The sequence below is a fragment of the Ambystoma mexicanum genome, chromosome 5q (assembly GCF_040938575.1).
Source record: "Ambystoma mexicanum isolate Mex_15411 chromosome 5q, UKY_AmexF1_1, whole genome shotgun sequence".
Classification (NCBI taxonomy): domain Eukaryota; kingdom Metazoa; phylum Chordata; class Amphibia; order Caudata; family Ambystomatidae; genus Ambystoma; species Ambystoma mexicanum.
The window spans coordinates 1194691845-1194718319 of record NC_090933.1 but is presented as its reverse complement, the minus strand read 5'-3'; the positions used below and the strand labels follow the sequence as shown (position 1 = coordinate 1194718319).

General features: G+C 46.0%; 1 protein-coding gene across 21 annotated transcripts in view; it reads left to right on the top strand.

The window, feature by feature from the left end:
- Positions 1-26475, top strand: part of PTK2 (protein tyrosine kinase 2) — a 1463565-nt gene that overhangs the window by 1257898 nt on the left and 179192 nt on the right. For all 21 annotated transcript variants that reach the window (XM_069621702.1, XM_069621703.1, XM_069621697.1 and 18 more), the window contains one exon: positions 3751-3955. In XM_069621702.1, the coding sequence (XP_069477803.1) occupies positions 3751-3955 (205 nt within the window). The remainder of the gene's footprint in view (positions 1-3750; positions 3956-26475) is intronic.

Below are 26475 nucleotides of genomic sequence, written 5' to 3'. Positions count from 1 at the left end.
GCTATGACACCGCTGGTACCGCATTCTTCACAATCAGGATCATATGGGGAAAGGCAGCCTTCTTGCACACCTTCTGCTGCGCAGCCTCTGCAACTCAGAGTTTGGGGAACACGACCCTCACAGAACCAGCAGGTAAAGTCTGCTGTGTCAACGTTCCGGCATACCTTTGGTTCTAGATTGCCAGCACTGTGTCTTCTTCTTTCGGCCTCTGCTACTGCACACACTCGAGTCACAGTTCCAGCTCCTTCTAATTGCCTGCACCTGAGGGGGCCTTTTATGCCTCTTCGGTTACTTCAGGTGTGGGATATTAGGCTTAATTGTCTGACTATTACCACAGCATGCCTCTTATGCACTTTTCCTCGTCCCAGTACTTATGGGATTATGGGACTTGTAGTCCCCCAATAACAAAGTTACATCTTTTCAATAACTTCTGCGTTTTAGTGGTAGATGTATTCCCCTTAAAGTAATTCAAGGTTGAATCTGATTTCGTTGTTACAGAGGAATACCGTCTATCTAAAGCAATATTTCTAGTTTCAATTTCATTACACATTTGGGAGTAGGCAGGATTTGTATCCTGACGTACCTTAGATGTTCTTTCTGTTATTTAGGTCGGTTCAGGTTTAAAGGTATTTGCATCAAAGCCACAGATCTTCTATGTGGTTCAGGTACATTATAATGACAATAGGCCATTATCTGTTACAACAATTTTAAAAGGCTCTCCATTTTAAAGAACAAATTCAGAGTATCATCCCACAGGATCTCCTCACCACACTCGGCCTTGTCTCCTCCCAGGTGATCCTCCTGCAGTACACCACCCCCAAGGTCAGGATCAGGAAGCGTCTGCCTTTTCCTGGTCACCTGGGAGTGAGGGTTCTATAGGATTCGTCACACAACCCATCGAATTACAAGCATTCTTTCAAAATCTGCAAACAAGGGAGATGAGGGCATTGCACATGCTCAACGGTCTTCAAGCAGTCATGTATTACTTCACAGAACCAATGAAATTAAAAAATCTGGCCAATACTTTGTATCACTGGAAACAGAAAGAGTAGGTTACCCTGTCCAAAGGCAACCACTTTCTACACGTAATGCAAGAGTAATATTGGCACACATTCACACAGCACTATTGTGTCAACACACAAGCAGGACTACACTCTCAGGTGGGTCAGGCAATCCTAAAACATTTGTTTGCACTTTTGCTCACACTCCACCGTTAGCGGGGACTGCCTACTCTATGCCTAATCTATGCAAAGCATGTGAAAATAAGCAGATTCAGAAGTCTCAGAATGCAACTGTTACTTACCAATAATTGTGTTTCTTTATCTGCTTGGAATTACATGCACCGCCCATCCTCCACACTTGGGAACGAAAGGTGAAATAAAGAAGAGACACATCCAACTACTTTACACACATCCTGTCTGAAAAACAATCTCAAATTGTCGACGCATGAAGAATCATGGGTACTATAAGGGTGTCAAAGGAAGCTAACACAAAGGTGGCATTGTGGTGGTTATAAACTTTTATTTGTGCATAAAAAGGTCCGTGCTATCCCTATCTTCTAAGAGGGGATTCCCTGCCTCAAAACTAATATTAAATACTAATACTAAATGGTTTGTCAGAATATCTTTAAAATCAAACTCCACCGTCCTGTGTCACAATCTACTTCTATCCTTCACACTGCAACTAAAGGATAATCCAATGGAAAGTTCCTTCTCTGGGAGAATGTCTCCCTTCTTCTGATGCTCGGATAGTGTTTAAAAGAATGTACTCTTGCAAGCAAAATGCCAGGGGGGATTACTCCCTTCCCCTGGCTTGTGGGTTACACACAAACTTTATACAAAACCATGTCCAGGAGAATGGCTTCTTTCTCCTGGTGTAGATCTATACAGTTTCAAATAAAGCCAGGTGGGATGACTCCCTTCCCCTGGTGTTTCTAACACAACTCCTAGTTTGGAACCAGGAGAATGCCTCCCTTCTCCTGCTATTGATCTGTACGTTTCACAATAAGGCCAGGAGGAATGACTCCCTTCCCTAGCATCTTTAGTACAACTCCCAGTTTGGGACCAGGAGAATGACTCCCTTCTCCTGGTATTTGTCTGTATAGTTCACAATAAGGCCAGGGTGAATGACTCCCTTCCCCTAGCTTCTTTAGCATATGTTCCAAGAGCTTTAGTCCCTTCTTCAGGAGAATTACTCCCTTCTCCTGGTGTCTTAAAAAGTTATTACTTTCAATCTTCAGCTTGATGCACACTTTGCCACTCCGTCTCTGGTGATGTGTGGACTCATTGTCGCCACTCTAACGAGGAAGCTCTCCTCGGATGCTGGGTATGCAAGTATTGGGGTCCTGACCTGTCTCTCCTTCAGCCTCCCTGTCTCCTTCGGGTATCTTGCACCTTCCGTTACCTTCTAAGGGATTACGGTACGCCACTGGGAAATCCTGGGACTGGGGATCCTCTCTCTCTGATGCTCTGGGCTTCTCTCTCCAGTCTCCACTGCACCGCAGTGGTCCGCACTCCACTGTGTTGCTCGGCTCTTCTCTCCAGACTCTGGTCTGCCCACCGCGTTTGAAACTCCTGCTGGTTTCCGCACCTGTTGGCTCTCCCGGCTGGGCTTCCCCAACTTCGACAGCTTCTGCATCTGCTGTTTCTCTGGGCCTGGGCTGGACAATTTGACTTCCTGTTGAGCGTTTCTTCGCTTTTTATCTTCATTTGTTGGGCCCGCCCCTGCTGAACACTAGAACGCTGCTTCTGGTTTATTGTTGTAATCTTCATGCCTCCTCTGGCCCTGCTCGTGCCAGTACTGTCAAAGTCCTTTATCAGTTTCAATGATGTGATCTTCATGTTTCCTCTGACCTACTGGTGTCGGTACTACCATAGGTTGCCGGGTTGTAATACAATATGTGGGTGTGGGAGGGTGTGCCCTGTGATGGAGGTATGGGCTGTATGATGGGGGGGTGGTGGGGGGGGAGAATGAATCAAGGTTGTGAGGCCTAGAATGTTCATATTCATCCCCAAAAGGGGGGGTCCTCCCCTGAAAGGTCCTTGCGCATACCACCACTAGGGGGAATATTGGTTAGCGGCCGCACCACCCTAGCCTTACAGGCAAGGGTTCACCCTCGGGGAGAAGTGATGTCATGCCATGATTCATCACAGTACCCATACACGTAAAGTTGTAATACCAACCACTAGAAGGCGGGCTATGCACCGCATGCGATTTTAAGCAAATCACAGTCACAGTAAGACTATTACTGGTAAGTAACTTTTGCCATTTTAAAATAACCTCCCTACACTGAAGTACTGTTGCTACAAGAAAGTAGTGTGTTCCATAATTCAATACATTTCACTACAGTTTCTCCTAAATTCCCACATAGCAGTTGACATTTTGCTTAAATGATTTGTGATGTTGGGGCGGCATCATACATTTTATTTAGAATGACATCAAAGATAACTAATCCTATAGAAATTATTGGAGGCAGAGCCAAGCTCATATTCGCTCTTACTTTTAATACTGTATATTGCTTTTTGTTTGAAATTACATTGACTATTACAGTTGCATCCTGTGGGTTATTTAGTGAAAATATATGCATAAGTACTTTCCTTTCAGGGCTGTTTAGTTCTTCTGCACAAGCCTTTCCAATCATGTAAAAAAGGAACATGAATTTTCTTATGGGAGTGTTGGGCTTCTTGTGTTTTTATTTTTCTTCCTCAGCACAAAAGCTTCTTTTTTTTATTTGTTTTTTTGCTTCCAAAGGTGTGTGCATGTGGGAAATTTTAATGTATGGAGTGAAGCCCTTCCAAGGAGTGAAGAACAATGATGTGATTGGTCGAATTGAGAATGGCGAGCGGTTGCAAATGCCTCAAAATTGCCCTCCCACCCTCTACAGCCTTATGACCAAGTGTTGGGCGTATGACCCGAGCCGGCGGCCCCGGTTCACTGAACTTAAAGCACAGCTCAGGTAGGATATCTCTACTTGTTTGTGATTGAAAACAAAGCATGCAGGCATTTTTGGTGCTTCTTTGGGGATAGACCCAGGGCATTGTTGTGGAAAAGTCTCACACAAAGAGATTTCACTATTATTTTCTTTTTCAAAGACTACCCCTGGGAAAAAATGTTTATTTTTGTTTTCTTTCTTTGGCTGAATGCCCTACTTTGACATTGAAGACTTTTCAGCGATGTGGGATTGTTTAGTTAAGTCCTCGTTTATCTTATCCAGGAGTTTGCAGTTTAGTTTTGCTAGCCACCTGTATGAGGAAAAAAGGTGTAATGGATTGCGTCCTCCCACAGATTTCCCATATTACATATATGGTTTGTAATGGCAGCTGGCATTGGAAAAGCATTCACAGTGGCGAGCCCAGTGTCTGTTGTGAGGAACTCATTATGGCAACAAGTAAGACAGACACAATCAATCACAGTTCAAGGGTGTTTATTGAACAATGAATGCAGGGTGGAAAACGCCTAATCTACACACTCGAGAGTTCCGCTCCAGCTATCAGGTTCTCCGGTGGGTGAAAATTCTCTTACCACTCAAGTAACTTACCATCGAGGGCCTGATAGTTCCAACAAACAAATACACAGTTATTCCCTAAGTGTTTTGGGTGACGGCTTCACTGCTGAGTCTCCCTCTTCTGGGCGCTGACCCCGAAATTGCAATCGGGATTCACTCCCCTTGCTTTCTCACAGTGTGGGATTCATTCACCTTGCTTTTTCTCGCTTCTGGATTCACTTGCTTTGCTTTCCCTCGATGCAGGATTCACTCCCCTTGGCGTCTCAATGTCTTTTCAAAACAGTTCATAGTGGTCATCTCTCGGCCGGGTTCACGGTTGTCAACACACTGTTCTTGGGACTGTAGACTTTGCCCCTCCTTACTGGCATCCCTCCTTTGGGTTCACTCTTGCTGTCTCACTCTTTACTCTTGGTTTTCACTTCGGGCTCTCGATTAGGGTGATGGCGGGTCACCCCTTGGTCCCCCTCCTCTGGGTGCTGACCCCTCTTTGCTTTCACAAATTGTATAACCATTCTTTTCTCTTTAATGGGATTCACCTCCCTTTTTACTTCCTAACTGTTTGTAGATCAAAGTCTTTGGATTGGGTGGGAATTTTGCTAGACCCCCGTGTATGACCACTTTGACCTGTTTTGGCAGCTCTCCTATGGCCTTCTGGTTTCTGTACTTTTAATCAATATGGGATTGACCAGAGTCTCTCAAGTTAGCACCCACATGGTACTGGTTTCCTCTGCAGCTGGTCTTCCCTTACACAATCTCCCAGTTCTTGAAACATCCTTCAAATTACTACTTTGCGACTTTTTCAACAGAGCCCGGTTCTCATCAGTTCTCCCTTCGACTCACCAGCTCTGATGAACCGCTTGGCTTTTCTCTTCACTGGAGTCAAGGCTGGTACCACAGTCTTGGGAGCTTCCCTCGGTCCTGCTAATCGGCGTAGGCTTGCCCAGTGTACCGTTGACATCTGCTGCAAGACACTTGTGCTATTGTTCAGTCTTATGTCCTCTTCCACAAAGGTTCTGCTGGCCTTGGATGAAAAGGGCAAGGTCACTTCTCTCCTCGCCACCCTCTTGATTCCCACGCCTTTCTCCTTCTCTCAAACTGCCGTGCCTAGTTAGCTGTGCTTTGTGCCATGCTCATACTGTGCTATCTTGCTTCATCTTTTATCCCTGTGAGGAAAGTAAAGGGCCGTCAGTTGTGTATGGTTCGACTTTGCCTGACCCTTGTATTGGGACATGTCGGGTAAATGGCTCTGGTGTGTCATGTGAAAGTGTTTGTGTCAGAAAGTGGGAGCAGTGGTTTTCAACGTCCTATGTGGTAGTATAGGCAAAAGGTGTTGAAAGAAGGGGGATGTAGTGTCTCACCTGTCGGTATCCCACTCCCTAAGGAACCCCCCATCCAGGTGATCTTCCCGCACTGGTCCACGCCCAGGAACTGGATCCAAAAGCGATGGCTGTGTCCTTGCCACCTGGAGGACAGATCCCCAGGGTTTAGCCAGGAAGACAACTTCAGGTTTTGCATAGTGTGCAGTGTTCTGATATACTCTATAGCTATGGAAGTTATGCCATTGGTGCACCTTGTATTCTCCATGAGAGAGACATCAAGTGCGCGCCACTGTGCCAGGTTGTACAAAGGCCTTGGGTTTTAAATGCTGCAGGGACTGCAGGTCCAGAATGTGTATAATGGACCCACATAATATCATCAAAAGGAGTCATAGAATGCCTTGGGATGTCTTAGAAGGGAAAGGGGTGGTACTCCCTTGGGGAAGTACCACCCCTGGAGTATGCTTCCCAAAATGGACACTGGTTTGCATTTCATCATGGAACTGAGGTTCATGAATTGTACTTCAGGAAGTGCAAATTCATGAAGATGACCTTGACCCAGATCCTACAGTCCCTAGACTTCGAGGTTGCTTGCTGTCTCTGGATTTCAAGGACAGTTATTTCCATGTTCCTATCCATCCAAAGCACAACGTCCTTGAGGGTTCCTGATTGACAGCACTCATTGCCAGTTACACATTCTATATTTCAGATTCATTTCCGACCCAAGAGTTTTCACCAAACTGATGTTGGTGATGGCAGCTCATCTCAGGAGGAAAAGGTTTCTCTGCTTTACCTACCTGGAAAATTGCCTTTTCTCTGGAAGAGGCGTTGTCACATCTGCACACCACCTGCAAGCTTATACACAGTTTTTGGCTTTTACTTAAACTTAAATCTCATGTGACACCGCTGGTATGGCAACAATTCATTGATGCAGTTCTGGCCACTCGACTGGAAAAGGGTTTTCCACCCAATGCCAGGTAACCAATATTTTCCAGATTGTCAAAAGGTTCCAGAAGAACCATTTCTGGCCACCTACAACCTTTCTTGGCCTACTGGACCACATGGCATCCGCAATGTTCCTGGAGCCAGAGACGTGACTAGGACTGAGGTTGCTCCAATGGCACCTAGATTCTCAGTGCTCCCAGTTCTCCGTCGGCATGATGGCCCTTTTTCATGTCTCGACAGGTGTATCTCAGGAACTTATGTGTTGGGCTGGAGTTTTCACTGGTCATGGTAAGTGGGAGTCCATATTTCTCATCAATATTTTGGAGCTAAATGAAATCAGAATTGCACTGATAGCTTCCCTTACATCTGTCCAGAGGAATAATGTCCCGATTCTGATGGCCTGCGCGTTGGAAGTGTATTACATCAACAAAGGAAGGGGGTTATGGGGCTGCTGTCCCTATGCAAGGAAGCAATGCGGCTTTGGATCGGAGTCTTACAGAACAGCATCTTTCTGGCGGTAGCCCATCTTGCCAAGTAGATGATGTGATGGTGGATGCCCTGAGCAGGCAGGGCTCAGCCACTCACAAATGGCATCTTTGTCAGGAGGTCCATGTGGAGAGTTTCAACTTCTGGGAACGTCTCAGGTGGACCTGTTCACGTCTAGTGTCACCAGGAAGTGTTAACTGTTCTGCTCCGGTGAATTTCAACCAAGAGGGCACTGCAGAAGCATTCGTAGTGGACCGGGATTTTACAATCCTATATGCATTCACCTTGATTTCCATCATCCCACAAGTTCCTATGACATTTCCGACTGTGATGGTTCTAAGAACTTGGTATTCAGACCACCTCTACTTGACCCTCTGTCCACCTCAACTTCCAAGGGGAGTGGACCTTCTCTTACGGTTGAAAGGGAAAATCCTTCACCCGAATTGCTACTTATCTGAACAACCAGAACTTCACAGCTTAAGGTTTGACCTACATGGCCTGGGATTTGCCAGAGGAAGTCTTTTGCATTCTGCTCTCTGGAAGGACGCCTGTCCCCATGGCTGTTTAAAGCTGAAGGCGGAAATAGTTTTGCTTCTGGTGTGAAGGGATGGATCTGGGACATTTGGCTTGTTCAAGGCTTTGGCTGTGCAGTTTTTCTCTGGCCCCACAAGGTTTAAAGGCTATTTAAGTTTTCAAAAGAATGCCTGCACAAGCTTGTATTTTTCATTTCCACTGACATTCAGTTCCTAAAGAAGTTGGTGAATATTTTTGCCCCCACGTCGGTTTGTGTGTCTGGCGTGGGAGCTGGACCTTACTTTTTTGTCATGCTCATTTTTATAGCCTCTCCACACTTTGTCTAGGAGACTGCTTATGTTGAAAGTGTTTTTATTAGCCATCCTCTCTGCGAGCTGCAGGCCCTGTTGGTAAAACCAAGTGGTTTACTTGGAAGAGGTGTCACTCTGTGGGTTTGACACGTTTTCTTGCCCAAAAAAGCATCTTGAGGTCTATCACAACCAGAACCTCAATCTCAACGTTTTATCCTATACCTCCTTCACTATAAGGATGAAGATGGGTTTCGCAGTCTGAGCCCTCAGAAGGGGGTTGCTTCTATGTGACCAGGACTAGGAAAGATCATGAGGATGATCAACTTTTAGAGCCACCTCAGGTGTAACTTCTACATCAGCATTGCAGACGGGGCGGGGGTGTTACAATACTAGACATTTGCCAGGTGGAGACTTGGTTCTCGCAGCACACCTTCGCCCGGGATGAATGGTTTGATTCATATTCCGCTGTGGACGCCTGCTTTGACAGGACGGTTCTCCACAAATGTTTTATACAGTAGCTGATCCTCACACCGTTCCCTCCTCCTTTTACTCAATACTGCTGTGGGAGTTTATCTAAGATGAGGAATCTGTTGGAGAACAAATTGCTTACCCTGGTATGTTTTTTCTGATGGATTCTCCGCCTGCAGATTCCTCACTACCCTCCCAGCGTACTCTGCAGCAAGAAAGCTTGTTTGTGCTTTGGGGTAAAAAAGAAGGTGGAGTTTTTATCTTTAAAACAAAAATGAGGAACATTCCCTCAGCTGCTGAATACGGGGGCAGGGTTGATTTGTAACAAAATAGTAATTTGTAACAAGTTTCATGTATATAATTTAACATGAGGATCTTGTCTGGTGACCAAAAAGCCAAAATAGATGCCTTTGCGAATACAGTGTCATTTTTCGCCTATTCTATTGACTGGAATGTGTCTTAACCAAGTCACAAGCCTGTGCTGGGCGACACTCTTGGAGGTCAGCATGAGGTGGGAATGCTGTTCTGCCCATTCTTACAGCAGGTGTTTTACTGTAGATTCTCAATGTGTGGTGGAAGGAGAGGGGGTACTGGAGTATGAGCACATGAGCCCATGAGCCTCAGACTCTGTCCAATGCGTTTGTCATTGTTCACATGAAATGAGACCTATGCCTGGCGTGTACAGCTGGATCTTCAAGGGTACTATATCCAGGAGATTACGCCTCACTTTCTGCATCATCTTTAGACCACCGGGAGTGACGCGGTAACAATGCTCCCAGGAGTCTGCCAGCTGTCTGAGGAAACATCTGGCAGAGGTTCTGTGTGTTAATAGCAGTCCTCAAAACATCGCTGGTGGGAGCTAGGCTATTTTCCCCGACCCCAAAAAAGCACTTCTCACATGATATAGGACTGGGTTTATTTACAATTCGAATACAATTCGGGTAAGGGCTGGATAGTGGTTCAGGAGACACTGGGAAAATAACACAACTCTCAATGGCAATGTTTTGATGAGCAATATCATAACTGGGTATCCAAGTAGAGCAACAAAAAAAACTGTTGACTAGCCAGCGGGAATTCTGGAGTGGTCTGTCCCTACATTGATTTTTTTTTTACTAGGCACAGGTGAAAAGCTTCAAAGTCGCTTCCAGCTCATCTCAGTCTGTTTGTCGCTGTGGGTATATATAGGCCTGTGCAAGAGCAAGGCCCTTGAAATGATGCGCACACCACCTCGTCCCTATATTGGTGCCAGTCCTAAAACGACAAACTTCATACCTTCTTCTAACATAAGCTCTACACTAGCCTACTACTGCTTCCACTTCAATCGTGGAGAATATAGCTTTGATTATATGTGTTGTGTTAGAGCACTGTATTGTTACTCGAGCAATAATGTTGCATGGTAGTAAATGCAGTGTGTGAGATTGAAGGTGGTATGAATAATTAGGGTGTGGGTTGTAGAAGTGAATACATTTGAATACATCGCCCTGCGACAGAGTGCCACTCACTTGCTATTGGTGACAAACCAAGGTACTTTGCAAACTATTCTCGGCCGCCAAAAAAGACAGTCTTGCATGAGTCTTCAAAATGGTGAATAGTTGTAGAAATCTAATGAACCTAAATTCTCTTTTCGCATGGGAGTGCATGTTAGTTTATATTTGTATATATTTTTTTGTTTTTCAGATTTGACCTGTGCTCCAAATCCAGGCCTCAATCCTGATGGGTTTTCAGGATGTCGCTCATTAATATTCACAATATGAAATGTGCAAACATTTAGAATCATTATATGCTAATTTATCTCATGCATATTAATGAGGGGCTATGCTAAAAATCTGCCAGTTTCCGGACCCTCGAGGCTGGAGTTTGACAACCCTGGTGTAAGTGATTGGGTTTAAGAGGAGGGCAGTCCTAGTTATTTAAATACATAATTGCCATGTACAGATCCAGACGTGGGACCTTTCCTATTTTGAGGCTCTTCACTTAAGCTGCAGTGGGTTGTGAGAAGGTAGTCGAGGGCTGTGGCTGTGAAGTCCTTCGTCATGTTTTTGTAATGTTGTCAGCGAAATGGTACTGTGGGCTCAGGTTGCTGACCTTGGCTATTTAGACGATCAATAGGGGTTGAAAATCATAGTGCAGTATCCTGCGGTAGGACCGTGAAAGGATTTATGGACCAGGCAAAGGGCCCTCAAGTGCGCCTTTTGCCTTATCCAGACCCTGTACAGGTCCCACAGTGCTGACATGATTTGGTCCTGTTGGTCTGCAGTTGGACACCCCTGTCATTGACCGAATATGAAACACGAGCCTTGGATAGAAGCTGTTGCAGTCTAGTCCGAGCTATGCCCCTGCCAGCACCAGCGCACTTGGGTGACACAACTCCATGAGCTGAAGAATCCCTTTGAGCTAGTGTTTGTGGCAAGCACATTTCTCCACTTCTGTATTCACGTGAAGATTTCAAATGAGATCACGGTCAAGCATCGTAATTGCAGACTTTGTGCCTGGGCCGAAGGAATGGCGATGGTAATGGAGAAGAGTCTGTTGGGTCTCCGAGTACAGCCAGTTCAGTTTCATTCAGGCTTCTTCCAAGCCGTTCGGAAAATGAAGCATTCATTGAAATACTTGTGTCTAGGAGCGCTATAAATAAAATATATCATTTGATATCAATGTCAGGAAAAGACAAGCTCCTGATAACTGCAGGACACAACAAGCAGCAGAGCACTACAAGGCCTATTCTGCTGCGCCAGATAGTTGGTCGCTGAGAAGACTTGAATCACACAAGTAACATGTTCCCCCAGCAGGACAGCTGCTTTCTCCGAGGACACTCTAGTGAGGGTAGACTCTTAATATGTCATTTTTCAACTGAAGTCGTTATTTTCTATTTGAGGTTTCTAGGTTCCTCTTAAGTAAGTTCTAGGCTCTTCTGGGAGTGCTTCTCTCCCTTTTGTGCTGCAGTTACCACTTTGAGCTAAAAGCAGAACTAGTGCCATAAATTGAACCTTAAAACAACAAATGAAGGAAATGATCCTAAATGTCATAAACCAGTCCAAGCTCTTAATTTTGTTATGGCCCGCTTGGTTCTGTTTCTTGGGCAAAGGAATGCTGAAGTTAACAACTTTACTAGTTTGCCAGTTTTCAATTATTTATAGGTAGATCAACTAAGGAGGGCTTGGTGTCCAAGTGCAAAGCAGATAAGACGGCGTACTGACAAGTCTCAAGGATTGTGCATTTAAAGATCGACAGACCAGACACGTTTTTATTTTTATTGTTTCAGATTGGTCCTGTGCACCAGGCTGTCGTTTGCCGGCCTTAGGAGCACTTGGGACAGCATGGGGGGCGGGGTGGGAGTAGCTGGGCGTTCTGTGTGTTTGTGCGTCTGCCGCAGCCCCGCCTAGCCATGTTTGAGGTTGAAAGCAGGTATGCATTTAAGTTTTTAGGTTTCAGAGCAGGGTAGTCCTAATTACTTTAAGGTATAATTGTCATTAATAAGAGATGTTCAAAATCGTAAGCATAGATGAAACGAGTGCATTGAATGGATGGAACGGAACGGAGCCATTGATGAGCGAGGAAGTGATCTATCCAGTGCTTTGGGCCATTGAGTGAGCAGTGTCTGTAAACTTGACCTGCTCTTACTACTGAAGCTACAGGTTTTGCCTTGAAAGTTGCAGATCATTGCCCCTATTCCAGAGGCTGACACTGAGATGGACATTATTTTCCATATACCATAAATCTGAAAAAGGGCTGGCTTCTATCACAGACAGTATTGACCATAAGGCATTAATAAGTTTATATATTGGTCCTCAAACTAAGTGTTTAGGACAGTTTTTCTAAAGTCCACCCAAAGGACTCTATAAACCGATTCTACTTGGCAGTAGAGAACTCCAACTACTAGTATAAGTCTGTACCTCTCAAGGTAATGGTAGTGTAGCAGAGCAGCCAGGCTTATCATAGGAGGGAGAGAGGGCTGTAGGGAGGAGCAAAGAACGTGTAGCATGCAAAGGGGAAACGGAGGATAGCACAGGGGCAACCCCACGCAGAGCAACAGAGGTTCGAATACCAGATCCGCGCTTAGAAACCAAACTCAGGTATGGTATTAGGCACGTTATAAAAAAAGATTAAAATAAAATACATAGGCCCAAATCATAGGCACTTACACCCTTAGAGTTTATGTACAAATAATGGCTTAATATATATATATATGTGTAAAGATAATTCTTTAGAAAGATATGTACTATCATAATAAGCAAACAAAATATAAAAACCAATACAATACTTCTTGCAAGTAAACCACGGTGTAAAAGACTTATGGAATGGCAGTATGCAATTCTAGGTAAGTAAAACCACTGTTATAGAAAACGTTGGGGGTTATTCCGTTTCAGGAATAACATGGAGGTACAAGACCAACACAAGCAGGTAAACCTTTTACAGAGCCTGCACTTACCTCTGAATTGTTTCCACTATTCTAAAAAGTAAGTAATAACTTTGTAGTGAAACCAAGTATCCTATTCTGTTTAAGCAATAATACAGTTGTACTACTAAAATTGTCAAGTAACTAATTGGCAACACTTGTAACTGGTTCTGTTTCAGGAATAATGCAGCTACACTACCCACAGTAGCAAGTTAGCATAATGCGTATTAGTTAAGTTTTAGAATAGTCACACAATTCAAAGATAAGTTAAGACCTTTGTTACACTACACTTTGTTTCAGCTATTAACGGTTCTTGTGGGTAAAAGGGTTCAGGGACTTCGTACAAGGCTCACTGCATGTGTTCCAGAGTTAGTCCTGGTCGGGCGTGGATGGGTAAACTCCCAACTGCACGAATTACCCCTCTAGCCACACAGGAGCGACAGAATTACCTTAGGTAAGTTGTACCTCTAGTCCCACAGTACCTTATACGTGAACATAATGAAGCTGGATGCCTTCACACAGTAGCACCTGCAGACCCAGTCTCCTTTTCCTTGGTGATGAAAGGAGGTACTCTGGATGGGATTTCACAGCAGCAGTTGAGAGAGGAGACTCCCGGCGAAGGATTCTTCAGGCTCCTTCCTACAAAGATCTGTGGATTTGATGCCTTTTCAGAGACACCAGTGAAGAATGGTTTTCGTCTGATCGATTCACCTCTCTTACTCGGTCCTGCACTCTGGTGAGGGGACTTTGAGAATTGGAATCTTGCTTATGGAGGTCCAGCAGGGGTCCACCAAAGTTTCAGGAAGATTAGTTTTTCGGAAGACTATGTACCGCAGGATTGTCGCTGGTCCCAGTGTATTGGCTGTTTGCGGCCTAGGAAGGTCGCAACACATTGTGGGATGGCTCAAATTGCAAGCGGTCTTAAGACTGATTATGCCCACCAGTCCATGGGAGGAAGTCGTCATCTTCGGAGCTACCGTGTGGATTTGAAAACGGGGTCAGGAAAACAGCAGTCTCTTCAGCAGGCTTCACCAGTTACTGGGAGGGTCTGCACGCGTCTCTGGTAGTCTTCATCGGTTATTCTGTTTCAGTGGTTGACTTGTCTTCAGCTTCCAGATCCAGGCCATTTATCCACGAACTCAGCCAAGCAGCACTTAGGCTACATTCAACCTTTGGGGGGTGGTTGTCATTTGAGGACAGCCAGCCTCCCAGTTGGAACTGGTTCCAGGCTGGCATGTAAGAAGACAAATGGCTGCAGAGTTCTAGACTCCTCCCTCGTTTCTTGTCTTCACAGACACTCTGGAGCCTTGGCGGGCCTCCCGAAGGATACCCGCTGAATACAAAGGTCAAACCAGGACCTCCCCCACCCAACATGGCAGAAGAAGGACCAAGAAAGGACCAAGAAAGGACAAGCCCACAAAAAATGGCAACAACAAAACAATACAGCCACCATTTTGGGTCAGTTGTGACCCTCCTGTGCAATACCAGGACTGTAAACACAACCTGCAGGTAATAATCCCACAAATGTCAGTAGAACACATTTACTGCCTCCGGCCATTCGGGTATGCTTGTCACTGTAACACAAATGTTACAGGAGGAGTGAGAAAGGGGAACTCTACATAAATTGTGGTGTGCTGATCCCACAATATAACATGCAAAAAGGATCAAAGGTATCCCTCTACCCTTGGGAACATTTGTTCTCTGAAGGAAAATAAATGAAAATACAAAGGGAAGCCCAATGTGCTCCTGCTAGCACTGCACAAAAGGTGCTGTGTGCTACAAAAGTAAATTACAAATGCCTTACAAAATATGGAAGAAAGCATGATTCCATAAAAGAAAGTACAAAAGTCATAAACAAGGGTTCCCATATACAGCAAAAAAGAATGAGTGTGTGGGGAAAAAGGCCCCCACTCACTCGGGAGAAAGATAAAAAAAAAACCAGGAGTCCAGCAAAACGTGATGGGGGTTTCACAGTTGAAGGAGATTTGGCATAGAAATGAATAATCTACCTAACAGCAAGTCTAATTTGTATTCCCAGTCCAGTTAAGGATGCTCACTCTCCATGGAAAAAGAGGCATAAAAACAGTTGCTAGTACTGAATGGACTGGAGGGTAGTAACACTACATCATCCCTAAGACATGCAGTCCAACAGCAGCAAATTAAAATTGAAGATGGATGCTGTGGTCTGTCTGTATTGTTCAGTTGGAATTAAGGGTACCAAAGCACAAAGTACATTTCCCAGTAGATTCTGTGGTCTTGAGTCGCAAGTAGAAAACAGACAAGTGTGTGTATCCAGACGACTGCCACCATCCCTCTCATACCTGTGCCTACTGGCTATGCTTGCTGGTTATTTGGGCATCACAGATCCTTTTTTAAATGTCTTCTTCTAGTGTTTACATCTATCCATGGTCTAGCCGCTCATTACAGTGCTGATTGCATTATCAGTTACTCCCTTACTACTACCCTTTGCTCCAGCGCATGACTCCATCTCTCTACTCCACACCTCCTTTAGACTGCCTTATACTTCCGCTCTTTCACCCCAGCTATCCGCACATTCAAATCTGTCCTTAAACTCCAGATCATCTCCCTTACAAAGGAACAATACCCCACCCACCTCCATAATTCCCGCTCTATATCACACTTGCCTCCCTGCTGTAAGTTACTGTAAATAGCTGTACATACGAGACCTCAAAGATTGCTTTCACAGCCAGCCGGGAGATAGGTGGCAGCCGGGTTTAAGGGCTAGTAGAGTGTTTGCTGGAGGAGGGCGATATGGTTGATGAAATAGTTGGACTCGGCGTTGGCCAGGGCAGAAAGCGCACCCCTGTAAGAAGTGACGAGCGAATTGAAGCAGTCTTTGTGCCAGTGGTGTAGGTGGATATGTATGCCAGTTTTCAAATGGCAAATCTCGTTGGCGATTAAGGGCTGGGGAAGAAAGGTTGAGAAGAGAAGAGGTGTTCAAAGAGAGAGTTGAGGGCTGAGTTGAAGGTGAGTACGGCTTGCTCCGTAGAGGAGGCATGAGGTGGTGGGAGATCGAGTCAGGAGAATCTGACTCCGGTTAAATACGCATCCAAGGTATGCGGGTTTACACTGTTGTGCCAGTATCACCTTGAAAAACTTTAACAAAAAGAAAAATGTTCGACACAAGCATTCGCTTTTGTTATTTTGGCTTACACGAGGTTGTTGTCCAATGTATTTAACTCTTGAAATGTATGTTGTGCATAGTTTTGGTTAGTTAGTTGGATGTTTGGGGGAGGGGGGTTCAGCTGGAGAACCTCGACCTTGAAGTGAATAAGGGAGTTATGAAATGGGGAGGATAGATACGGTGACAGAAAGGCAAGGTCGATGGAGTTGCCATAGGTGTGGTGTGTTGGTTGGCCTTGTTTGGCAGTGAAGAGGTGATATTGATGCTTAATCCATTATATTTATCTGGGGAGAGAGTGTTGATTTTACATCGACTTGGTGGGTGGAGGAGTTTTTTAGAAGTTTGTCGACTCCTAAAATGGCGAAATGAGCCAATGTAGAGTGGGAAGACCAGAAAACCAAGAGGATTTGGGAGTGGAGGAGGGCGGGGGAGGGGGAGGGGTGGACCCAGCAGTGAGTCGAAAGTAGAAGGGCACAATGTCAAATGGAAAGGGGCGCTGCCATGCCTGTGCAGCCTTTTCTCGAAGCGGCCTTCTGCTGTTCCTTTTTGAGAATGCAGCATCCGAGGCCCCTCCCAGGCAGTGCTGAGGCTGGGGGGGGGGGATGTACGGGCTGTTAGCGGTGCACAGGTGATAATCCTAATTCAGTCTTTTTCTTGTACACATGTTTTCAACTGCAAATTCAACAAAACAGTGTGCATAAATAAATATGCAACGAAATTCCAGTTTTCTGCACACGTTATTCATTTGTATTTGGAGATGTAAGGTAAAACAAACAATATAATGAATTATTGCAAGCTAGCCTGTGGATTCTATTGAAATGGCATTTTTTTCGCACAAGGGAATGCCAAATTGCATCATTAAAAGTGGAAAATAACATTGCGCAGTGTTCTACTTTAATTCGAAGCTGCGTGCTAGCCGGTTGCCAGGGCAACTCTGTTGTGGGGGTTTGTGGGGATTGGGTGCAGGCCAGCAACGAACATAGCTCCACTACTTCTTTTCATACACTTCGACCACTGCCATACTATAGCTCAGTGGTCGAAGTGTACAAAAAGTAGTGGAACTATGTTTCTTGCTGGCCTGCACCCAATCCTCACAAACCCCATAACCACGACCCCTCCCACATACAATACAAACCCCCAAACACGTGCACCTGCTGCTTAAGGAAACGTGAAGTGCGTTACAGTGAAAGTGCAGTGCAGTGAAAGTGCAGTGCAGTGAAAGTGCAAGTTTCAACTTCTTCCTACACTTTTATTTTAAAACGAAAGCATTCGGGGACAGTTTCTTTTTAAAATAAAAGTACAGGAGCTGAAAAAGGTAATTTTAAAAAGTAGAGGAGCACCGCCCCGACCGCTCCCCCTCACTTCGACCATTCCGGAACGATTTCTTTTTAAAATAAAAGTATAGGAACGATAACACTTAATTTAATAAAGTAGAGGAGCACCGCTCCCGCTCATTTCGACCACTGCTGCTTAACCTCGTGCCAGTATGCTATTCGGTGTCAGCCAGTGATATGGGGTCCGGGTACGTGTTTGCTTGCCCGCTGCTGCACTTGTGCAGCCGGATGCCTCCTAGCGAGAACGGTGTAAACTTGCAAATCGCCCACTGCTGGGAGACTGGACCTTAATGACCCCACGACTCCAATTAAGCGGTTGCCACTTCCACTCCACCGCAAGCTTTTCTGGTAGCCTGGCCCCATGGCTTCCGGGTTCTTGCCCATTCCTCTGACCAGTTACCCATAATGTTAACACATTTGTGGCGTGCTTACTCGAGGTTGTTGCTCCTGGAATACACAGTACTAGTACTCCAGGAATAAAATACTCCTGCACACTCCTAGTGGGCGTTTTTTTAGTAATTCATTTGGCAGCCAAATTCAAAAATGGTGTTGCATAGGGCATTGCAAACCCAAATGTGTGCAGCGTTTATCTGTGGCACAACGTCAGCATTTAAGCACATCACCAACAGAGGCTTTTGTTCTGGTTTACGTGCGGTTTTCAGAGTTTAATCGTCGTGGTGCTTGTTCATTCTTGCGTGCCGTAAAAGGATGTGTTTGGAGTTCAGACTTTTGCAAGTGGGAGGGGCGAAATTGAGGTATTTTTTTCCCAGCGACGTCTCGTCTGGATAACTTGAGTGAAGCCAGCATGCCTGGGTGCTTATCGCAGCGTGCTCACTTGCTCAAACTGTGTGATCCTGGGAAAATTCCTCGGCCTTCCTGTGTCTCGGTTCTTGGAAATGTATACTTTTCCGTGTACTTCCTATTAGTGCACTACATTTCAAGCAAGTATTGATGTTGAATTGCGACTGTTGTCCCATCTGCTTAATTCCCATAACTGATAGAGAACAACCGAGTACTACTAAGGAAAAAGGCCCCTCCTGTGGATCCATGCTGCTAATGGAACAATACTAGTGCAGAAAACAGATGTTTGGGAGTACTTCCTATTCACGTCCTCTCCTGTCCGCACGTGGTTTGTAAGCACTGATATTCCCTTCAGGAAGAAAGAATGTCTATTCAAGGAATTGGGTTGACTTGCGTTTTGAGAAATACAACTGTTCTTTGGGACCCAATAATCTGAGTTCTGTTTTTGGACAATGCCTCCTTGGAACGCCTGAGCACATCCCGCCTTCATCACACAGCCACACATGTACTACAAGGAACCTCGCCCGAGAGTACTTACCTCCCAGCAGGTGCTGCCTCCAGCTCTGAGCATTCTAGAATTGCCCTGCTTTCTTCTGGACTGCTCTTGAGTTAAGGACTGCCGCTGCCACCCCTGGCGGGGGGGCACAGTACGCCATTGTGTTAGAGCCCCAGTACCGAGAGACCGTTTTGGCACAGTTCAGATGCTTACCGACATTTACATTCTTGTAGTTACCAGAAAATGGAGTGTACGGTTCAGTGCAACGGAAATACATATCCCATTTTTTGTAACATTAGTAATAGGATGCATGGCACGAAGCTACTGGCTGCCCACGGCCCTTTCCCCAATCTTCCCAGTTTATAGGTAGCACAGTCCCATATTGTGCATCCCAAAATCAGAAGCTGAATTTGCTTCTGCCTCGCCCGTGTCTGCAGTTGCTAGGTTGGCCGCTTTGGGCCTGCGATCTTATTGGAAAGCTCGTGTTTACGTGTGTACATCGCAGCACCGATTTCTAGTGATCTTCGTAGTATATACAGACTGTGCATACTTTAGTAGTTCACTGTTGGCCTCTATTCTTCGCTGAAAAACGAAGCAGTGCGGTGGAATTCTTTAAACTAATCACAGAAAGCGACCTATGCCCGCGTTCTGTCGTCTGTCATGGGTTCGGTGTGCAGTCACTAAAAGAAAACCGCGTGTAGGAGCACCTGTGTCGGCCAAGTGACTGACTGTCCCCCAACCCTTCCGAGCATTCGGAGCTTCATACCGTTTTCTCTGTAGACAAATGTGCCTCCAAATTTTGGAAGGGGATGTGGTCAATTGACGCACAATCCCTTTGCCTCCCTTGCAACCTTTCCATTCGATCCCGTTCCATTTACTTGGCGTAGAGCACAGTGGTAAGAGAAGAGGGTCCCTCAGCACCAGACATGTCATAACAGCAATGGCACCAGAGCAATGGATCCAGCTTAAAACCATCATGATTCACGCCCAATGGAACACAAGTCCTAGGAGGCACAAGGCGGCCCCCAGAGCCTGCCGGAATATGCTGTGGGCCATCATGGATGTGTCAGCCCACCAACCACACCTAAGGGGGCGCATTGAAGGACTATGAGCTGCTTTATCTGGAAAACTGGGAAGCACCCAGAGACCAGCTCAACTGGAATGCATGACATGAACTCAAGTCGATGCAACTGTTGTGTTCCATTGAACTGCACGTGGCCTTGGATTATAGTGCATGTTCGAAATGGTGCATTTGGTTTGGAATTCTGGAACCGTGTACAGTACAATATGGAACAGATGAGCCATATTCTAGTTTTGATTCTTTTTTCTCTTTTTCTTAATATGTGCACCTGAGCAGAATGATGTACTATATTGTGCACCACTTCATTTTGCTATCTGGCAGTAATGTAGAGCCAGAGGCGTAGACAGTGTCGGGCCTGAAAGGCAAGGCCCACTCAAAATCACTCAGCAACGCTGTGGGGGCATTTACAGAAATCTTTGTCAGTGCAGTGGGCCCAACTACATTAGCTTCAGGCCCCATTTGGTAGACAATCCTGGCCACGCCTCTGTGTAGAGCGTTTAGCTGCAAAAGTAAATTATAGGCGCTATTAACAAACTGGGCCTCTACATAGATGTTGCTCTCGAATGTTCATTGTTCACGTGACCAATGAGCAGCATTTTGCTCGCCATGTTTAATCATTAAAATGCGTATTCAGTACACCTGTAACAAACTCATGGTGGCAACAGTAAAGACAGACACAAGTGATCACAGTTCAAGGGTGATTATTGAACAGCATGCAGGTTGGAAAAACACCTAATCTAAACCTAAATCTCAGATGGGAGCAAGCGTCGACCATGAAATGGAAATAAGGCAGTCCTAGTGGCGTTGTCAAATAAAAAGGGCCTATACTAAGAAACCTATTGCCAAACCTTACAACTAATACCAAAAGGGTGTCGGATGGTTTTCAAGAACAGAAACTATTGTTCACAAATAATGTCGGGATGCAGTAGCTTGTATCTCTCTTCCCCACGTTTTGAGCACGGGGCAAAGTGGGATTTGGCACACAGCACACACTCGAGCTTTCCCAGCACAAGTCGACAGTTCCACTTGCAGCTACTAGGACCGTCGATGGCCAAGTCTCGTTTCTCTTGAAAGTCTCTTGCCTTCGAAGGCCTGATGTATTTTTATTTGCTAAAATTTGTATAACGCGTCGCTCACCCATAGGTCTTGGGGCACACATACAAAGAACAGACAACAAGGGGTCAGGCAGAGCAGCTAAGTAAGTTCCATTATGCCAGGTTAAAAAGGCGAGTCTTGATTTTATTTCTTAAAATCTGTTAGATAAATTGTCTTTCTCAGATTGGGAGGGAGTACATTCCAAGCCAGTGGGGCCTGAACATCAAAGGAAGTACCACCAATCCCTTTCAGCTTGAATTTGGGTTGTTGGAGGCTGCCTTATCGGCCGATCGAAGCAAGCGGCAAGGTTGGTAAATCCTGCTGCGTTTACAGAGATAGGCAGGGGTGTGGAGGTTCAGGTATTTATGGCTCAACGTCAGGGCCTTGTGGGTGACCCGATGTTTCACCGGGAGTCAATGAAGCTCCCTGCTCGCTTGGGTGATGTGATCTCTCATCTGGCTAAAAGCTTATTAGCCCAGACTGCCCCGTTTTGAATCACCTGGAGTGCTGCTAGGTTTGCCAGGAACAGACTGTTAGTAGTCCAGGCGTGAGTTGACCAATGCTGATGCAGGGAGGGACATGTTCTAAGGGGACAGAAAAGGACCAATGTGCGTGATAAGTTTTATATAGCCATAAGATGCTCGCAGCAAGGTTACGTGGGGCTTCATGGTGAGTTCTGCGTCGAGGATAACCCCTAGGGTTTTAACACTTTTTGCGACTGGGATGATGGATCCAGCTATATTAAAGCTTTGAACGTCTGCAGATCGTTTTTTCAGCCGATGCCCCATGGCAACAATCATGCGCTCGGTTTTGGCTTCGTTCAAAACCAACGCATTGGTTGCCATCAAAGCCTGGATGGCGCCGTAGACCATATTGATGGTTGCTGTGTCTTGCGTCTGGATACCCGAAAGCTTCAGGACAACCTGGGTGTCATCAGCGTAGTTGGTATATTGCACACCCAGGTCATCACTAAGTGTCAGGAAGGACAAAATGTAAATATTAAAAAGAGTCGGCGAGATGCAGGACCCCTGTGGTACCTACCCCACAAGAAATAGCCTCAGGATTGGAAGCTGCACTGTCCACGGTGACTGGCATTACAGGGTCCCAAAAAGGATGCAAACCCCAGCCTCAGAGCAACCGGCTACCTCCCGCAGCCTGTTTATGAAGAGGGAGTGATCCATAAGGTCAAAGGCCAAGGAGAGATCGAGCAGCATCAACAGGGCAGGGTGCCCATTGTCCGCATTGAGAGAGAGGTTGGATTTCAAATTGAGAAGGTAGTCTTCATACCATGTCTGGCTCTAAAGCCAGACTGGTGAGGACCAAGGATGTTATATACCTCGATATAGCTCTGAAATTGTAAGGCCGCTGTGCGGTCCAATACTTTCAGCAGAAAAGGGACGTTTGTGATGGGGCGATAGTTCCCACTTTTGATGGGTTTGAGGCAGATTTGTTTTTTCAGAAGGGGTGTGATCCAGGCCTCCTTCAGATGTTGCAGTACCAGGCCCTCGGCAAAGGATAGATTCACAAGCTTAGTAACCCACTGAACTAGAATAACCAAGCAATATTTAAACACCCTTGACGGACAGATGTCTCCATGGCATGGTGGTTGGTGTTAGGCAGAATCATATGCAGTACCCCTTTGGGAACACCACACACAATTAAGAGTAAAAGTGTAGGTACAATTTCACCTTTGTACAAGCCTGTACTACACAGTAAAGTGGTAGCGATTGCTGAGCAGCCAGACTTATCTCAAGAGTAAAGTGAGCAGTACAGAGGTTACACAAAGGACAACAATCACTATGGTTCAAACAAACACTGATTCAGGGTTTGTGAGTAAAACAATATACATTTATTTACACATCAGTTATAAAACAGTTCACTAATATAAAGCAGCAGAAAATCACAATCTAAATACACTACAATGACCCCTTATCAATTCAGGAAATTCTGGACAAGTTAGGCTCAACATGAAGTGTGAGCAAAATGGCACTCCAGTAATTTAAAAGGGAGAAAAGACAAGGTTATCAATCTGCACCAACAAGTGATAGGCACGGCAAACTAGAAAAGGCTTACTACAATGAGGATTCAAGTCAATAGGCCTGGGCCAATGTTAATGGTTCAGGGTCTTTGCAGAGGATCACACAGTTCAGAGTAGTTTGCGGTTAAGTCTTTGCCAAGAGTTCAAAACAAAGTTGGTCGGAAGAAAGGTTATTCAAAGGAGAAGAGAAGGAAAAGCCTTCGGAAAGGCGAAAGATTTCGAACACTTTCACCGCGGTCGAACGGAACGAACGACCGAATTGGCACTGTACCTTAAATGAAGAAGAATGCTGTAGCTGAGGCGGTTGTTCCTGGCAGTTCTTGCAGGCCCACGGTTCCTGAAGCGACTGTCGTGGTGACGAGGAGGAACACTGGAGGGTCCTGCACTGCCCAGGGAAGAAGCCAGCAGCAGAGCAAAGTGTTGAATAAAAGGTGCGCTCCTTAAAACCCAAACACGTTCCGTTCCTTCTGGCTATCCGATTCACTGCAGCGAGGCACAGCAAATTTGACCAGGAGAGGGAGGCCAGCGTTTGGTGTTTGGCGAGGTGGTTGGTCCCACCAAGCTCAAGGGAAGAAGTTTCCTTGCAGATCTTCTCTGTCGTCGGAGTTTAGGGTGAGTCGGACCTGCAGCAGGGCTTCACCGGGATGCCCAGTAGTTGCAGCAGTCCTCTTCCTTCAGCTCCTCGTTGGTTCTCTCGTTCCAGTGGCAACTCTGCCTTCCAAGTCCCAGAGACCTCCTTTTAAGCAGTTTTCTACCATTCACACAGCCTGGCTGTCAATCACACAGCAGGGTGGCTGCCCTGGCAGGACAGCCACCTAGCCAGTCAAACTAGAGTGCGACTTGGGTCTCCAAGGAGACCCTGTGCAGGGGGCCTCAAACCCCTCCCTCACATCCTGTTTGTAACGCTCACCTGACTCCCACGGAGGCGGTGGTCTAGTCTGGGTTGCTGTGGCCTCTTCGAGCGTGATGCGCAGAGCTCGGAACACCGACTGAACAGGACCCTCAAATCTTGCTTGTCTGGCCCGTAGGAATATCCTTCTGCAGATGAGAAAGGGGATTAACAGTCTGCAGAATAGTGTGCTTGCTCCTCCCTTCCCCCCTTCGTTCTTCTCTAACTTCCTCCGAAATCCCCAGTTGAAGCTCACCTTATGGTTTGGAAGGATGAACTCTCCATCCTGCTTCTGGTGCAGGGGCGCGTGTTTGTCCAGTTACTTCACTGGTTTTCAGAATGGCGCTGGCAAAATCCACTTGACTTTTCCGAGCGGAATAAGTATGAAGATTACAAATGTTCAAGTGTAGAGCCTCCTTTTCTGTTGCCTTCCTAACCTGTGATCTGTCCTTTATTTCAGGTGCAGAATGAAGGCGATGCGTTGAGGGATTGAATTGCCGATGGTAAACTCAGGTGAGTTAGCGATGGGGGCGATCCCTCTTAATGTCTTTATATTCCTCCAGTAATGTCTTTTGTCCTTTCCCCATAGGGGCCGGGGTGTGGTACCTGCCAACGAAGCGGCGCCGACCCGAAATGAGGAATGGTCCACCAACAGAAGAACGGTAAGTGTTATGGCGGAAAATTAGGCTTTCCTCATATGTTCCTTCTACTCACCTTTTGTCTCTTCTTCTCTCCCCTAGGCGCAGAGATGTGGTGACCGGTGCAGACAGTCTCGGTGGAGCCAGAAGAACTCCCGAGGACAGGTGAGTGAAGCCCGGCGCTGCAGCGAGCAACGCAGTGCTTTTAAATGAGTCTTTTCTCAGGAACGCTGGCGTGAAGGTTCCGGATGCAGGTAAGAAGTTTGATAAAATTCTTGGTTTTCACCTTTCTCTTCTCTTCTTTCCTTACAGGTGTTCCAGGATCGAGGCGGGCATGGCTGGAGACCAGATGCAGGAGCAGACACGGTGAGCGTTCAGCTGCTTGGATGCAGAACAACGCGAAGCGTGAGCTACTGTCTGGGCGTGGCTTAAATAGCCCCCAAAGTAGTTCCAGGTAAGTATCCTTCCCTGGCCACGCCCGAGTGGCAAAATAGTCCCAATGAAAAAATAGTCCCTTTCAGGTCTCAGGGAGGCCTGAATCTTGCAGCATGGTCTGCATCAGGTAAGTGCACAAAACACCTTCCTTTATGAGCCTGGCGCCTATGGCGCCAGGACTGATGTCCAACATGAGCCTGGCGCCTATGGCGCCAGGACTGATGTCCAACATGAGCCTGGCGCCAACGGCGCCAGGACAGAGTCCAAAGAGCCCCTATAAGGGGCCGCTGGGCTTTTACCCGGGGGCATGATGCCTGCTCCCGGGGGTGCTGGGCCTGGCCTGGTGCTCCGGGGGTAGGCATCATGACACTGTTGACCCAGACCTTCAGGCAATTAAAGAGGGCTTCTGTGCAGAAGTCTGCCAAAGGACGGCGAACAAAGGAACCAAACCTGGTTTGGCATGCAGAGTAAAACACAATAAAGACCTTTACAAAAAGAAATGGCAAACCCAACCGGAACCAAATAAAAATAAAAGGGGTCCAGCGGATTAGAGTTTGAGGCTACCACCGTATCCTCTAACATTACTGAGGCTATTTTCATAGCTCGCGGTGGAATAAAAAATGGTAGATACCACTGCCACCAGCCAAATCTTAGAGAAAGGGGAACGAAATAATGTTCCATGAGAATCAGACAAAAAGGGATAACTATTAACCCTTCCAGTACTCTATGGGTCTGTAGTTTTAAAAAGACTAGTACAGTCAATGGCAACTTTACATGTTCTGGGAGACAATAGTCAGTCCCAGAAAATGGAGTTTAACAGTGGGAAGTCTAAAAGGACAACCCTGTGTGTCTGCACTAAAGGTGAGACTCCATAGTCCATCAGCACAAAATGTACAACACACAGCAAAACACATGTAAGAGTGAGGAAAAAAAGTTTCACACTCTTACCAGGCAAAAAATGAAACCCTAAAAATCCAGCAAAGCTGCTGAGGGACTCGACAGGTAAGGGAAATTAGCCATTCTGGAGAATTCTCCCTAACAGTTGGTTTCAAGGAGCTTATGATTTGAGATGTCAACCTCAGAGCAGGAAGAGAACGTGAACTTGTTAATTTTAGAAACTGGAGTGGTCAGAGGGTTAGGCCCCCAGGAATGGATGTATCCACCCCGAAAGATGGAATGGTCTTCCTATCGGCACAAATGGCCTCCTGATGTTTAAGTATTTTTTGCTTGTATTCAATACCAACAAAAAAAGTTCCTTCAATAAAATGAGTTTGTTTCCTGGTTTTTCTTGGGTGAGGATTCTTCATCCCTGGGTCCCCCTCTTCCGGGCATTGACCCCTCTTTACTTTCAGCCTCCCTCCTCCCGGTTTCACTATGGCTTTTCCTTCACTCGCACATATTAATGCCTTTTTAAACAGTTACAGTGGAACCCGGCCGGGTTCACCTTTGTCAACACACTGATTCTTGGGACTTTAGAGTTTTCCCCTTTCTTGTCAGCATCCCTCTTCTGGGCTCACTCTTGCTAACTTCACATTCATCTTGCTTTCAATGATTTGCGGGATTCACTTCCCTTACTTACTCTAG